The 15,000-nt window shown below is 42.3% G+C and overlaps 2 protein-coding genes across 2 annotated transcripts in view; one reads left to right on the forward strand and one right to left on the reverse strand.

The window, feature by feature from the left end:
• Window positions 1-12,006, forward strand: part of LOC307045675 (uncharacterized protein) — a 21,512-nt gene extending 9,506 nt beyond the window's left edge. Inside the window, exons 7-12 of the mRNA XM_079691498.1 lie at window positions 134-309; window positions 593-735; window positions 2,065-2,212; window positions 3,185-3,363; window positions 6,400-6,492; window positions 7,171-12,006. Coding sequence (XP_079547624.1) covers window positions 134-309; window positions 593-735; window positions 2,065-2,212; window positions 3,185-3,363; window positions 6,400-6,492; window positions 7,171-8,244 — 1,813 coding nt within the window. The 3' untranslated portion in view covers window positions 8,245-12,006. The remainder of the gene's footprint in view (window positions 1-133; window positions 310-592; window positions 736-2,064; window positions 2,213-3,184; window positions 3,364-6,399; window positions 6,493-7,170) is intronic.
• The window catches only part of LOC307045676 (zinc-binding protein A33), a 10,385-nt gene continuing 6,095 nt past the window's right edge, over window positions 10,711-15,000 (reverse strand). Inside the window, exons 4-7 of the mRNA XM_079691499.1 lie at window positions 14,894-15,000; window positions 14,179-14,201; window positions 13,862-13,977; window positions 10,711-13,303 (exon numbers count right to left, since the gene is read on the reverse strand). The exon at window positions 14,894-15,000 is cut by the window's right edge and continues 127 nt beyond it. Coding sequence (XP_079547625.1) covers window positions 12,750-13,303; window positions 13,862-13,977; window positions 14,179-14,201; window positions 14,894-15,000 — 800 coding nt within the window. The 3' untranslated portion in view covers window positions 10,711-12,749. The remainder of the gene's footprint in view (window positions 13,304-13,861; window positions 13,978-14,178; window positions 14,202-14,893) is intronic.

The following is a 15,000-nucleotide window of genomic DNA, read 5'->3' on the forward strand; positions in this document are numbered from 1 at the left end:
AGAGCTTTTTGAACATTAAAGTGTGGAAACATGTCACAAAATAGAAATATGAACCACAAAATGAGCAGAATATTTCTTCTTTGAATGAGAACGGTTAAGGAAAGTTCACCCTGCCTGACTTTCTCCTCCTCAGACCTGCTCTGATGCTGCTGACCAGCACCGGGATGTCCAGGGACGGATACCAGGGGCGCATCAGCGTCAGCGAGCGCCACGCCTCGCTCAGCGCGGTCTCCGGGGCCGACGAGGGCAGCTACACCGTCAGGGATGCTGAAGGTGTGATCCAGAGGAAAGTGTGTCTCAATGTCAAAGGTAAAAGTGCAAAATGAAGACTGATCGTATATCTTTTTTTTCCTTCCACGCTTGACCTGTTTTAAACGGTCCCCACCTTCCATCAGGATGTTGTTGTTGTTGTTGTTGTTGTTGTTGTTTCATCTCTAGTTATTACGCTCCTTCTGTCTGCCGTAATGGCTTTTTAAAGACCCGTGTAACGTTAATGGACTCCAGCAGGCTAATGCATTTTAGATGATTCATGTAAACAGCGCTGCGATGTACTTATCCTACGTCCTCCCTTCTCTGCCTCTCTGTGTCGCAGAGCATCAGAACTTTGTAAAGCTGCACCGCGGTAAAACTCTGAAGATCCACCTGATACTCAACAGCTCCTTGGTGCACCTGTACTACACCTCCGACTACGACCACACGCCCCATCTGCTGCTGGACAAGGGAGAATTCACAAGTGTAACCGAAGCCTTTTTATTCATTTCCGTCCCATTACTGTTGTGATTACTTTAGTCCCTGTATTTAACGTCAGGGATGGAGACATAACAGAGTTGATATGACTGTAGGTTAAATGTTATTTACAATAGAAATCCTCTATGTGTTTGAAAACAAGTGTATTTTATGAAAAGAGGTCATTACCTTAGCGATTAACACATTACATGTCATTTGTTAGACGCTTTTATCCATACATTCAGTACTGTGGACAATCCCCACAGGAGCAATTTGGGGTGAAGTGTCTTGCCCAGGGACACAACGACATGCTGACTGCAGTGGGACTCGAACCTGGTACCCCCTGAGAAGTCCAGCACTCTGTCCACTGAGCCACAGCCGCCCGTAGACACACCATAGACACTCTTTCACACTGCAAAATCCTTATATTTGATGAGATTTGTATTGTTTAGAATTACATTATTAACTGAATATATATATTTTGGCTTTCAACCTAAGCCAAATAATCCTTTTGGGAAATTGGATTCTATTCTTTATATGACACTTAAGTCCCACAATTTTTCAAGCCAATATTTCACTTTTTTTAAAGCTATAACCTGTGAATAATTTAATAATTTAGCAGTAGCTGTTTTGTGCCAAACAAAAGCTGGTAATGGAAATTTAATCCAGTATGACTCGCTTTTTTCTCATGATGATATCAAGTTAAAGGTGGGGGTAAGCTTGAGAAACCGGCTCGAGAAACACTTTTTGTTATATTCCATGGAATGCTCGTAACATCCCGATAGCAATGAATATCTGAAGTGCTTTGACAACAAATCCATAAAAAAAAATTCATCTCTGGAAGCCGTAGCGCTGTAAAAAGCATGACCAATCATCTGAGCCGGCCCGGCTAAAATAACTGGATGGCCTACCTGCCTGTCAGCCTTCCATCTGTGCACAAACTTACCTCGTGCCCTCATTGGTCATGTGCGCGTTCGTGTGTGTTGGAGGAGGGGCTCTGTAAGGAAGTCTGAAGGAAGGGGCAGATTTTTTCCGGTTGTGTACTTTCAAATTCTAGCGTACTCAAGCTGGTTTCTCCAAAATTACCTACCCCACCTTTAAGCCCCACAATGTGTCTATGTCAAGCCACATTTTTGTGGTTCATCTGGTAATGGACATTTAATCCAGTATGACTCACCTTTCGTACTCATGATATCAAGTTAACTTCGCCATTTTAGTCTTTTACAAACAATGAGGATTGTTGTTTTACGTTTTTTTTTTTACTATTGCATCATTCATTAATGTCATCTGTATCTTTTCAGTTTTTTTATGTTAAATGTATAAATGTGTCTCTTCTAGGCCCAAGCAGATCTGGGTTTCGAGGAGCGTCTCTATATGGATGGTTCTTGGATTTTTCTGGATCAGGTGAAAGCTTCCGATGTGGGCGAGTTCAAAGTGACCGACATACTGGGCTTCACGGTGTCCACCACCCACCTGGGACTACTGCGTAAGGAGGACTGGGATGTGGCTGATAAGGAATGATTGAAAAATTAGCTAAATAATGTTAAATGTTAAAGTTCACCTATTATGCAAAATCCACGTGTTCATGTCTCTTCTACATCAACATGTGTCCCCTCTTCTTCATGTCTCTTCTACATCAACATGTGTCCCCTCTTCTTCATGTCTCTTCTACATCAACATGTGTCCCCTCTTCTTCATGTCTCTTCTACATCAACATGTGTCCCTTCTTCTTCATGTCTCTTCTACATCAACATGTGTCCCCTTTTCTTCATGTCTCTTCTACATCAACATGTGTCCCCTCTTCTTCATGTCTCTTCTACATCAACATGTGTCCCCTCTTCTTCATGTCTCTTCTACATCAACATGTGTCCCCTCTGTGGAAAGAGACTCTGAAAGTTTCAGTAACAAAGATTCTCTCTCTTTTTGTCCTGATCCATTTCTATAAAAACCTGTCTGAAAATGAGCTGATCAGATTTTGGTAACTTTATGATGTCATAACGATGTTTTGGTTTGTGTAACCATTAGCCAATCACCAACCAAGGTAACCCCCCCCCCCACACACACACACACCTTATCATCTGAATCTCCTCCTAGAGCACCATTGAGTTCTTTTTAACCAAATCTCTCTCAGAGGGGCGTGGGGAGGGGCTCCTTATTTTTCATCTAAAGTAACAGACAGAGAATCAGCACTTTGGAAACAGGGCTGAAACAGAGGGGATTATGGGTAATGCTGCAATGATCTGTTTGGTGTTTGGAGCCAATCAGAGACATGTTCTGGATATATCTGAGACCTTTAATATATGGATGAAAAACATTATAATAGGGGACCTTTAATATTGGTGTGGTAGCTGCTGAAGGATGGATGTTTTTGAGGCTGAAAACTGGATTTTGAATACATCAATGAAATGTCGGATGAATTATTAGCTCTTCCACCTTTTCCCACGTTGCCTCCACACAGCCTACAGACTAGAGTCGCTGTACGTGGCCATCATTGCCATGTTGGGCATCCTGGCTTTCCTTCTGCTGGTGTGTCTGCTGTCCTGCCTGTACAAAGTGAAGAAGAGGGGGCAGAGGGGAGCGGCCCTGGAGAAGATCGCCCAGAAATCAGGGGAGGACGAGGGAGAGGCCTTCAGACAGGTGAGAGGGACAAATGCACATATAATAATAATAATCATAACACATTGGATTTTTATAGCGCTTTTCCTAATGACATTGACATATAACGGGATGAGGGTCATGTTGATGATGATTATCCTGCAGTGGTGGATGAACTACAGACATCTTAAGTTACTTAAGTTCAGGAAGCAGGACCACAGTGTAACATAATCTGCTAAAAGTAAAATCCTGCAATTGTTTGTTAAAGAGGACTTATTTTGCTTTTAGGACTTCTGCCTTTCCTGTAGTGTGTTATATTGGTTTCATGTACATGGTCTGCAAAGGCTAAAATCCCCAAGTTTCTCTCCCACCTGCCTGAAACACCTCCATTGGACTCCTTTGTGTGACGTTTGGATACTACTTAGGACCCCAAAGCAGAGACTGACACAAATAAAGTTCCAATGTGTTTAATAAAGAAAGTTAGTCCAAGGCAGGTACTGAAAACAGGGAGCTGGCTGGCTGGCTGCAGTAAGGTCCAAAAACAAAGCAGAGGGAGAACGTCCCCGACAAAAACTCAAAAGTTCCTCAAAAACTGCGAAGTGAACAAAACTAGACTCAAGGCTGCAGAAAGGCACTCCGGATCGTCGAACAACATTTAATTCTCTGGCAGAGAAGTGAGATGAGGGCCAGGCTCTTAAAGAGCAGGTGATTATGTGAGTGGGAACAGGTGTGCCTCCTCTGCAGCCAGGAGAATACCAGCCACGCCCCCTGTCACACAGCAGCCCTGCAGAAAAGGAGAGACAGAAGCCGTTTCTCAATCACGAGGATACTGGCTTGGTAGTCGCATACTTCCAAGTCACTTCCTTCAGAAATTAAGCAAGTATACTTCCAAGCCACGGCTTCGGAAAACAAAGAAGAATGAAACAGGCTAACAAGTGTGCCACTCTCTCTATCGGTTTCAAAATAAACTGTACCAAAAATAAATACCTCACGATGTCTATCTAATTATGAACTTGCTTTACTTTCACGGAACACATTTTTGGTGATAACAAATGCAACAAAGTAACATATTTACCAACACATGTTCTACGCCACTACATACTTACATTTAAATGTGTGCTGTGCTGCGTCGGTTCAGCCATTCTCCGCAAGGGTTTTTGAAATTGGTCTGTGCGCAAAGCATTGTGGGGATTTGAAGGACGCGAAGTCTAGCCATGTGCAGCCTCGAAATTACCCCCAAACCAAGGACGCGGCCTCGGTCGAATTCCAAGTATGCTGGAGATTGGAACAGTCCTTCGGCAGCACTCGATGACGTAGTATCCTTGAAATATTGGCTTGGAAGCCAGTTTCCTCGCGATTGAGAAACGGCCCGTGTAGTAAGGGGTAAAAGGAGCAAACAACAAGAAAAAACATGCATAAACATAACACTTTGTTTACTTCTATGACATAATAACATCACTAAGTAACACTTGCAAATTCAAATATGGAACATAAGAATTAGCATAACAAGGCCCCCTTAAAGTACCAAAAGTATAAATATATGTTCTGCACAACAGACCCTTCTAGAATTGCACCAATATTTTTGTTTTTGATATAAAATGATGAAAGCATTAATATTGTGTTCATCACTTTAATGTTGCAGCTGGTAAAGATAGAGCTTATTTTCTTTAACTATAACTACGGCTTTTGAAATTCACTACAGGATCAATAATATTTCATTTAATTAAACAATAATCCATTATTTGTTGATTTTGTTTTGTATTAAGAATTTAAATCAGAATCTTTAAATATATGTAGTGAAGTAAAAAGTACATAATGTAGTAGAAACTTAAAATGCTAATACTCAAGCACGGTAACAGTACCTTAGAAATGTACTTTCTTAATCAATCAATCAATCAACAACTTTATAAATCCCGCAAGGGGCAATCAGTTATGAGCAGCTTATGTCATGTACACAGGCAGGAAGATACAGGAAGAAAGCACACAGATACACCCAGGAGCCTGGATGTGGATCATTCCAATTTACACCATAAATAGTTCATAGCATCACAATAATAAATAAATAATCAAGTTAAAAAGCCTATCAAGAATTTAAAGGTTTGAGCGCAGAGGGGATGAATGATTTTGAAAAGCGATTTGTCTTAAGAGCAGGTGGATCATATCTACGCCCTGATGGCAACAGATAAAATTAATCTGCAAGATCATGACCTGGAGAGGCCAGTGTGCTCTCTGCTTTCAATACATACTTGACTGAATGTACTTAGTGTCCACCACCTCTATAAGATAAGATGAGAAAAAGATAAGATAAGATAGGACTTTATTTATCCCGAAGGAAATTGTTGAGCCAGAGTCACACACTCAATAGGCGCGTTCACACCAAGTACTTTTCCCACAAAGGTTCCTGAGAACTACGATTTAGTTGCGTTCACACCAAAAAGTCACAGGAACTAAATTAGTTCTAGAGAACCTTTTTTACCCCCTTTTCAGTCCCTGCTAGAGAGCAGGGACTTTCGTGGGAGAAAAAGGTTCCTGTGTCTGATTGGCTGGGCGGATTGCAAACCACGCCCCTTCAAACTCCCAAAAACGTTTGTGAAGCCGCCATTTTATTATCCTCACATTGCATTATTAGCATTAGCATTAGCCCAGCGCAGAAACGCAGAGAGACTAACTTATGACAGCACAAAATAAAACATGGGAGCGGTGGAGATGAGGAGGTGTCGGCGTTCTGGCGATTTACTCGGAAGGCTTCAGTAGAAGCTGCTGGGAGTCCCAGCAGCTTCTACTGAAGCCAGTCCCCAACTCCGGGGACTTCCGGCCGGGGACTTCGGGTGGCAGTATACGCTGTGAAGTTGTTTGCGGCCTGCCAGTAAACCCAAAGCAGAAGAAGAAGAAGTGACGTCAGCGGCTTCATTTGCCTAATCCACCCCCAGGAACTAATTTCCGGTGTGAACGCGATCCGTACTTAGTTCATCAGAACTAAAGAGTTCTCAGGAACCTTTGTGGGAAAAGTACTTGGTGTGAACGTGCCTTATCCTGATATCATTACATGACTACTCTTGTCTATGTGCATTTTCTCAGGTGGTCAAGAACATCACCAAACTCAGTGAAGACTCCAAGCACTCCCAGGCCGACAACACAGAGAAGTCCCAGAGCACTGAGGTGGATATCAAAGTAAGGATATTTAACATTTCTTTCTTAAGTCTTTGAGAGGTTTTAATCATGTCTGAATTGACTAAACTATTTCCTGCGTTCAGACGGCTGCAGTTTATTCAGAGTGCTGCTGCTAGAGTCCTCTCTCACTTCACCAGAGCGGATCGCATCAGTCCAGGTCTCAGATCTTTGCAGTGAAGAATTCATTTTATATCTACTCCTGTTGGTTGAAGCAATGAATGGTTTAAAGCCCAAATAGATTTTTTGATCTGCTGCTATGTTATGAACCATCCAAAACCTCTCAGGTCTTCTGGGACTGGCCTGCTTACCGCCCTGACTATAATAAAAGCAGTGGGCAGTATCTGGAGCAAACTCCCAGAAGATCAGAGACGTGCTCGGGATCTCCGTTCTTTTAAACAACTCCTTCTAAAGTTTCTGTTTGCCTCTTCCTATAATTACATTTCATTTTGGACTCTTTCTTGCACTGCACTGTAGCTGAGCTGGGACCTGTTTCAATAATTTCTCCTCTTATTAAAACCTTCCATTTTATTTATGTGTCTATTTATATCCCTTTGTGTCTGATTTACCTTGTCCTAACATCTTTTTATGTCTTCTGTAAAGCCCTTTGAAGTGCCTTGTTGTTGAAGGGGAAGCGATCCAAATACACCTGCCTTACCTTGCTGTCTGTTTTAATCTCAGGGTCTGGAGGTTTCCTCTAAAGAGGTTGGGATCGGTAACCTCGACACCAGTGACTCTGGCGTTGGGTTTAACACCGCCCTCCCTCTGGACACTGACACTGATGCCGCCGATCATAACCTCGACTCTGTGGCTGTAAGCGTCTCTGAAGCCCCGCCAAGCCCCCCGCCCGCTGCTGCTGCTGCCGAGTCCAAGCCAAGCACTCCTCCTGCTGTGGAAGTAAAATCAAGTCCAGTAGTTAAAACTAAAGCCCCTCCAACACCTGAGCCTACAAAAACCCCCGAGCCCACGAAAACCCCGGATCCACCAGTTGAGATTAAGCTAGACGTGCCCAAACCTGCAGATGTTAAGCTCAGCCCAGCCTTAACCCCTGAGCCCAAGTTTAGTCTGAGTCCAGCTGATCCAAAACCTGCACCCACCCCGAGCCCAGAGCCCAAATCACCTGCTCCGAAAGCCCCCTCTCCATTACCTGAAAGTAAAAGTGCCCTGACTCCAACGGCTGAAAGGAAAAGTGCCCTGACTCCAACGGTTGAAATTAAAAGTGCCCTGACTCCAACGGCTGAAAGTAAAAGTGCCCTGACCCCTACGGCTGAAAGTAAAAGTGCCCTGACTCCAACGGTTGAAAGTAAAAGTGCCCTGACTCCAACGGTTGAAAGTAAAAGTGGCCTGACTCCAACGGCTGAAAGTAAAAGTGCCCTGACTCCAACGGCTGAAAGGAAAAGTGCCCTGACTCCTACGGCTGAAAGGAAAAGTTCCCTGACTCCTACGGCTGAAAGGAAAAGTGCCCTGACTCCTACGGCTGAACGTAAAAGTGCCCTGACTCCTACGGCTGAAAGGAAAAGTGCCCTGACTCCAACTCCTGAGCCCTCTAAGCCAACCACACCCGAGCCCATCACTAACGGTACGCCTGAGCCAGACTCCAAACCCAGCCCGGATCACATTGATATCATCGAGGTTCCAAAAGCAGCTCCCCCGAAAACCCCTGAAGTCGAGCCGAAATCTAGTGGCGCTGCAATGGAGGCCAGCAAAGATGGCGCCGCGGCTGAGGATCCAACCACCACCACCACCACCACCTGAGAACTGCCCCTGCAAAACACCAAGGGAAGCCCCACAGATATTCTCAATCTACCACCACTGACAATCGAACACCCCCCACCAAATAATGAAGAAACCACTGAAACTGGAGCGAGGACTTCGGTCCAACATGTCTAACACCTGAACACAATATTACTTTGATAACGGTATCTAACTCACAAACTAACACATAGCCTGTGAGACTTTTTGATTCATAACAACGTATACATATACGGTAACAGATGTGGCTTGTTGTTAAAATCTGTTTTTTGGTAACTTTATATTAGAACTGTCAGACTGCAAATTAACTCCTTTGCAGAGTTTACAAATAAAACTCCACATAAGGTTTTTCTAACATAATAGCCAGAGAGGTTTACAACATTACATTAAAACAAAAATATACTGAAAGTATATTGTCAGACCTAACTGTTTCCAATCTAAAATGCTTGTTCCTCTATCAGCATGTGGATAAAATGCATGAAATTTACAGCCACTCAGATTTTTTCTTTAGATTGGACGTCATCAAAACAAAAAAATTAAAGCGCTTTGTTTACACGCTGTACATACTGTTGCAGAAATAAAGCCTCCGAAACATCTGCAATACATGATCACATATAGGACAACAATTAGTTTTGCGTAACTTCACCAAACTAATAATACTAACTTTACTATTTATAGCCTCTGATATTGATATTCAGTCTCCCAATGGATATCTCCGCTGATTAAAATGGGTTTTGCCGACTGATCCCTAAAGTCCGGATCAACCACTTTGCTGCCTTTGATCTGGATTTCCCCGCGGCTCTATACAAGTCCCATTATTCCTTCAGTTTATTAGCAAGCTTATAACAGCAGCAACTCCAGCACTTAATAGGACCACCATGTACCCGCTGTGTTTCCAAGGTGAAACCCTGAATGAAAACGTCTGGTGAGGTCAAAAAGTTAGCACGTGCTAGCTTGTTTCTTCTTTTTTTGTATCCCGTTCTCCTTTCCTTCGCGGAGCATTACTTACTTAAAGGGACAGAACACCCAAAAACACAGAAGGCATATTTGCTCTGTTATCTGTGGTGTGGTAATCTAAATCGTTCTGGTGTGTGTTGCCAAGTGTTGGAGATACCTGCCGTAGAGATGTCTGCCCTTCTCTTAAATATAATGAAACTACTTAGTACTTGGCTTGTGGTGCGCAAGTGTGCCAAAAATGAATTAAAAAAACACAACAGCAATGTTTCTTTCTAAGTTCTAAAGTACACCTGCTACAAAGGGAAGCGTGCATCCACCTCCTTTTGCATGTGTAATTTGTCAGTAATGAAGTTGTTTCTACATTAAACTGATCGTAACAAGGTATGTGGATTATCTTGATTATTGTGATATCTGGAAAGAAATATTGCTGATGAGTTTTTTTTGCAATCTACATTGATACATGTTACCGGAAGTAAGAGCAGAAAATTATTTTGCGGTTTCTCTTAAAGTACACAACTTTTGACAGAGATTTGATTAAGATTTATTGTTTCTTTCCAACTAGATATTTCCTCTGAAGTATTTGGTTGTGTTGACAGTGACTTAAAGTAGTTCCTGTTTCTTTAATGGTTCAAAACACTTCAATGACGCATTCATGGAAGCCACAGCATAATTTGTGTGGCTGTTTAACACAGATCAAACGTAGCTGAACCTCCTGTATGGTAGAGGGAGGTGTGCAGATACATTTTAGTGTTACAAAATGCATGTCTCTGCCTCATATTTCAACCAACCAATGGAAAGTCCAGGTTAATTGCACGGAAATCTACAAAAACCTTTTTCAATTAAGCACAAAATGACAGCCATGAAATTCAGTTAGTGAGATGTGGGAACATTTCTTGGTAGCTTTCCTAAATAATAGATTTTTCTTACAGTTCAATTAAGATCATGCAACACTTTAGCATTTTAAAGAACCATATGATGAGGGAGGTTTAGATGTCGGATTTGATACTAAGATCAACAAATATAATAAACAAAAACAATGAAGGGGCCTCGATGTTCAATTTACAGATAGTCAGATGTTTTACACAAACTCTGGATAGGCCTCATTTCTAGCCTGGATCTGTAAAACAAACACAAACCTATATTGGCAATACTAACAATTGCCTTCACACACACACACACACACACACACACACACACACACACACACACACACACACACACACACACACACACACACACACACACACATTCCAGCCGTGTAAATATTGCATGTGTACGCCGGTGTAACCCCCTACAGGCTGAATGTTTCTAGTGTATAGAATGGTTGTTGTATTATACTGAATAATAAAGAAGAATTTAACATTTCTCACTCAAATTAAATCCAGAATATAAAATATATACGCTCACAGCACTATAATCTATCTTCACTAATATTCACTAACATCTTGAACTAATTTAAGAACCAAATATTGTAAAAAATCTATTAAAGAGTATATTAGATCTTTTGGGATCTGCTGTTATTGCCAACCTGACCGTACTCGCAGCATCCTTCACAGTATTTACATGTTGTATTAAAATGTTTAACCTACGTCACCTAAAGCTGCAGCATGCCCACGACATGAAAAACAGGCTTTATCGTCCTAAAGTGTGTGTGTGTCCAGAGGAGTGACGTTTCAATGTTGCCATCATTGTGTGTTTCTGTGTTTTTGCCTATGACGCACACGTGTGAATGATTTATGAGCGGTTTATTGTGCATGCTGAATCTATGCATAGCCAGCGTGTACCGAGTGACCCGACTGTACTTTATTTGAGCTTCTCCGTGTGTGTTGTCGAGTGAGGTATTCATGTGCCTGCTTAAATCGTCCCGCAACATGAAGAAACCAAGTGCTGTGTTTAAGTGTGAATGTGTGTAAAGCCACAGAATATTGTAAAAGATATCGTAACTTTGAAATATTTGAGTGACTCTTGTCTTTGTTTAGTGCCTCTTGTCATTTGCCGACACTCCTAATGGCACCTTTTTCTTGAAACGTAGGGTATTCAAAAAACATTTTCGCACACCCGACTGAACAACAAGTGGCTAGCCTGTGATATGCTTTGGAGATATCTATAATGTATAACAAATATGAAAGTGATTTTCCAGATTAATATAAGTAGCATAATGAGTGCCGATGGCGCTCTGTAAGTGAGTGGTGTTTCAAATAGCATTATTCAAGTCTGTGGCACAGCAAGGAGTTGATCAGATGAACGCTTTGTGTGGGCAACCAACAGGGTTTGGTAGTGGTGAGCATTTGACGAGAGACTGACGTAAAAGCATTCCCATGCACCACCGCTACTGTACAGTATTATTGTCAGTGATTGTAATACCAAGCCACTCCAGTCAGAGTGAGTAGGGTTGTGAGAGAAGCAGGACAAGCCTTTAGTTTACCAGCATTTCAAAGAAGGCTCAGTCTGGTGGGTTATTGGAGATTCTGGCGGTTTACCCACCAATAACTAATAGATAACTACTAGTTTTACTACCACTTCTTGCACTATGTGAGTCATCTCTGCCCTGATCTTCTCTGTTTACTTCTGCTGTTCTGGCCTTGGTGTGTGCGTGTATGTGTGAGTGTGAGAATGTGTGTGTGTGTGTGTGTGTGTGTGTGTGTGTGTGTGTGTGTGTGTGTGTGTGTGTGTGTGTGTGTGTGTGACATTTCTCTGTACTCCCTTTTTGCACAACACTTCACACACAGATGTTTTGTAAAGAAAATATTTGTTGTTTCTTTATTTCATGTCTAAAGGAATACTAAGAATAAACAAGCGATTATGACATTTCCGCCGTCCTCTTGTCCTTGTTTTCCTATTCTCAAACTGTTTTCTCTCCCTGTCACTGAGTCGTCTCACTCAATGTCACCCATCAAAGTGTCACGCGCCACTTTCTCACCCTTCAGGCCCCACGTGCCACTAATACCAGCTTCTATACCCTCACAGGACACTTCATAGCTAAGCAGCCACAACAGAGATATTTATAGCCGAACAGAGGGGACGTCATAATGTTCACACTTGTTATGGACCCCAGAGAGCCAGCAGATAACAACCTTCATTTGAAGCAAATATGTATTTTACTTTTTAAGTAAGATCATTTAAAACAGAAAACATACTTGTATAGGCACGTTTTATGTTTATACTGAACAATCATTTAACAGTTTTTAAGCAAGTGGTATTCACAGTATACAATTAGATAACTAACGATTGTTTTCTTTGTAAATGAATATGTCTGTTATGTTCTCAATCAATGTATCATATAGTCAGTAAAATGTAAAAAAAATTGAGGTGAAGTTATCTTTTTTCTCAATCAATTAATCCTTCTGTTGTTAAAATGACAGGAAATTGAAAAACGTCCAAAGAAATAAGAAATGCTGTTATTTCACACAAGATGAAAATGATTTTATTCTACCCATACTTAATTAATAGTTGCCACTTAATTATCTTGTCTCTTAAGCCCTTCCCAAAAAATGATATATACTGTAGTTTTATTAACATTAAATGAACAATTTGTGTTTTAAACCTCTGCATCAAATGGAAGGGTTAAACATCTTAAGGGCCGCCAGGTTCTTCCCTTCGTCTGCGTCACACGGGTTAAAGAAGGGGATCAGAGCCACGTCGACATACTCCATGGAGAAGGTGTAAATAGGCGACATGGTGACAGCGTTATAAAAAGACACCTCCTCCTTCTCACAGTCTAAGAACAACCCGATGCGGACGAGGCGGGTGGACACGTTGACCTTCGTGGGCTCGGGGTCGGTGCAGGCCACCACAGACCCGCCCTTCATGGCCATAGTCCAGATGCCGCTGGAGGTTCCTGTCGCGTCCATCTCCCCTCGTGGGACGTCAGCTCTCGCCACGCCCAACCTCCACGCTGTCTTACGTCCCACCTCCACCTCCCAGTAGTGCCGTCCAGTGGTGAAGCCCTGGTTGCCGAACACAGAGTAATAATAGTGGAACCGCTGAGGGTTGGGCTGGCAATCCTTCGTGTCTTTATCCTCCTCAAACCACACTGAGGTGCAGGACTTGGACAGGGATAGGTTAGGATGGGCCGTCTCAGGGTCAAAGGTCATTGATGTTATACCTGTAGGCAAATAGAGATAAAGTAAGTTTGTATGTGGTCAATCAAATGACATACTCTAATGGCAACTCAGCGAGGAGAGGAAACTAGGAAACAAGGAAACAAGGGAGGCGGGGACCAATCTGACAACTTGTCGATGAGAACTTTAAGAAAAGCTGTTTTGCTCATTTTAAGGTTCATATTTGTATTTAGTGCCTCTACTCTTTTCACCCTCTGTCTGAAACCAGAGCCCAGTCTGCTCTGATTGGTTAGCTGGCCGGCTCTGTTGTGATTGGTCAACCGCTTAGAGATGTCCCGCCCCTTAGCACTATCGCGTGCAATGTGTTTGGGCACAGGACAATAGAAGCGCGAGTGTTACATAGTGATGTATTTCAGTGTGTGTTACAAAAGTAAATAAAGGAATCCAATGGAGGCGTTTAAGGCAGGGCAACATTTGGGATTTTAGCCTTTGCAGACCATTTACATGCACAAAATATCTTAGAGAGATATGTATCAAGTTTAAGGTTTGAATTTGTTTGCACACATGCACACACTTGTAAATGGGAGATAGTGTGAACATACTTGGGTAGAGCCAGCTTTTCATGTGCTTCCATATCCGGTACTGAATGGGACCCACAAACTGTCCGGAGCGCACCTCAGTGTCCACCTCTGCTGGAGGTTTGAAGCTGACCTGGGACCTGTTAGGACAAAGCAGGAAGGGGGAAGACTGAATGATGAATGGTGGAACATCGATCGGGTAAACACACCACAGTTTGAGGGTTATGGAGATGGATTGATGTGCAGAAATGAGAGGAAAGGCCCAGCATGCTCACACAGAAGATTAATGAGAGAAAGGGAAAATGGTGGAGAATAAAAATAGTTTGGTTGAGGAGACCTGCCTTTTTATGAGATCTTGAATTTCCTGCAAAACAAAACATTTCAAGGAGAGTTAGTGGAAATAATCACATTGTCTATTATGTCATGTTACTATTTTTTTATTCCATGTACACAACAACTATTGCAATTGTCTTTAATTATTTCGGGGCAGGTTTTCTGAGAGCAATTTTTTCTTGTTGTTACATTGGACTTCATAAATAAAATGTGATTGATTTATTCAGTTTGAACTAAAAATACAAGCTTTGACCTCAGCCAGATTGCTGCCTGTTCCTATTTGCTGACTCCCTTTCACTTTTAAATGAGAAATTGATTGTGGAAGTCAACCGTTTAGCCAATCGATGTCTTTAATTGCTCAAAGGAGTGCAGAGGAAGAGGGGCAGAACAGCTAACAGGGTTGCTCTGCAGCTGGTGATGTTAACCTGCACAGTCACATTGTTTCCAAGCAGCTCCAAGAGAAGGAGCAATTATAGACAGTTATTTCGACAAGTCACGAGTGCTAAGTTTGTCGCAGGCCAAGGGGAATGCTTGCAGTGACCCTTTGTGACCCCGTGTGTGGCCTTGCTGCTGGGGAAGGAATTTCCAGAGTGTCATATGGAGGGAGTCCAAACTATTTTACACCTCTAGCTTACATTAGCTAACCCTCTGTCGAAATGGTTACAGAGTATTCAAGCTAATAATAAGCCACATCTCTGCATGCTAATGTCTTCTCTTCCTCACTCTGAGCAGTTTGGGATGGTCCTCCTCGGTCAGTTTTTTGTTGAGGACTGATATCGCTGTCTCCAGGTCTGTCGCTTGTGCTGCTATTTTCTTCTTCCTCTCCTTCA

Source organism: Notothenia rossii (assembly GCF_949606895.1).
Source record: "Notothenia rossii genome assembly, chromosome: 7".
Taxonomy (NCBI): domain Eukaryota; kingdom Metazoa; phylum Chordata; class Actinopteri; order Perciformes; family Nototheniidae; genus Notothenia; species Notothenia rossii.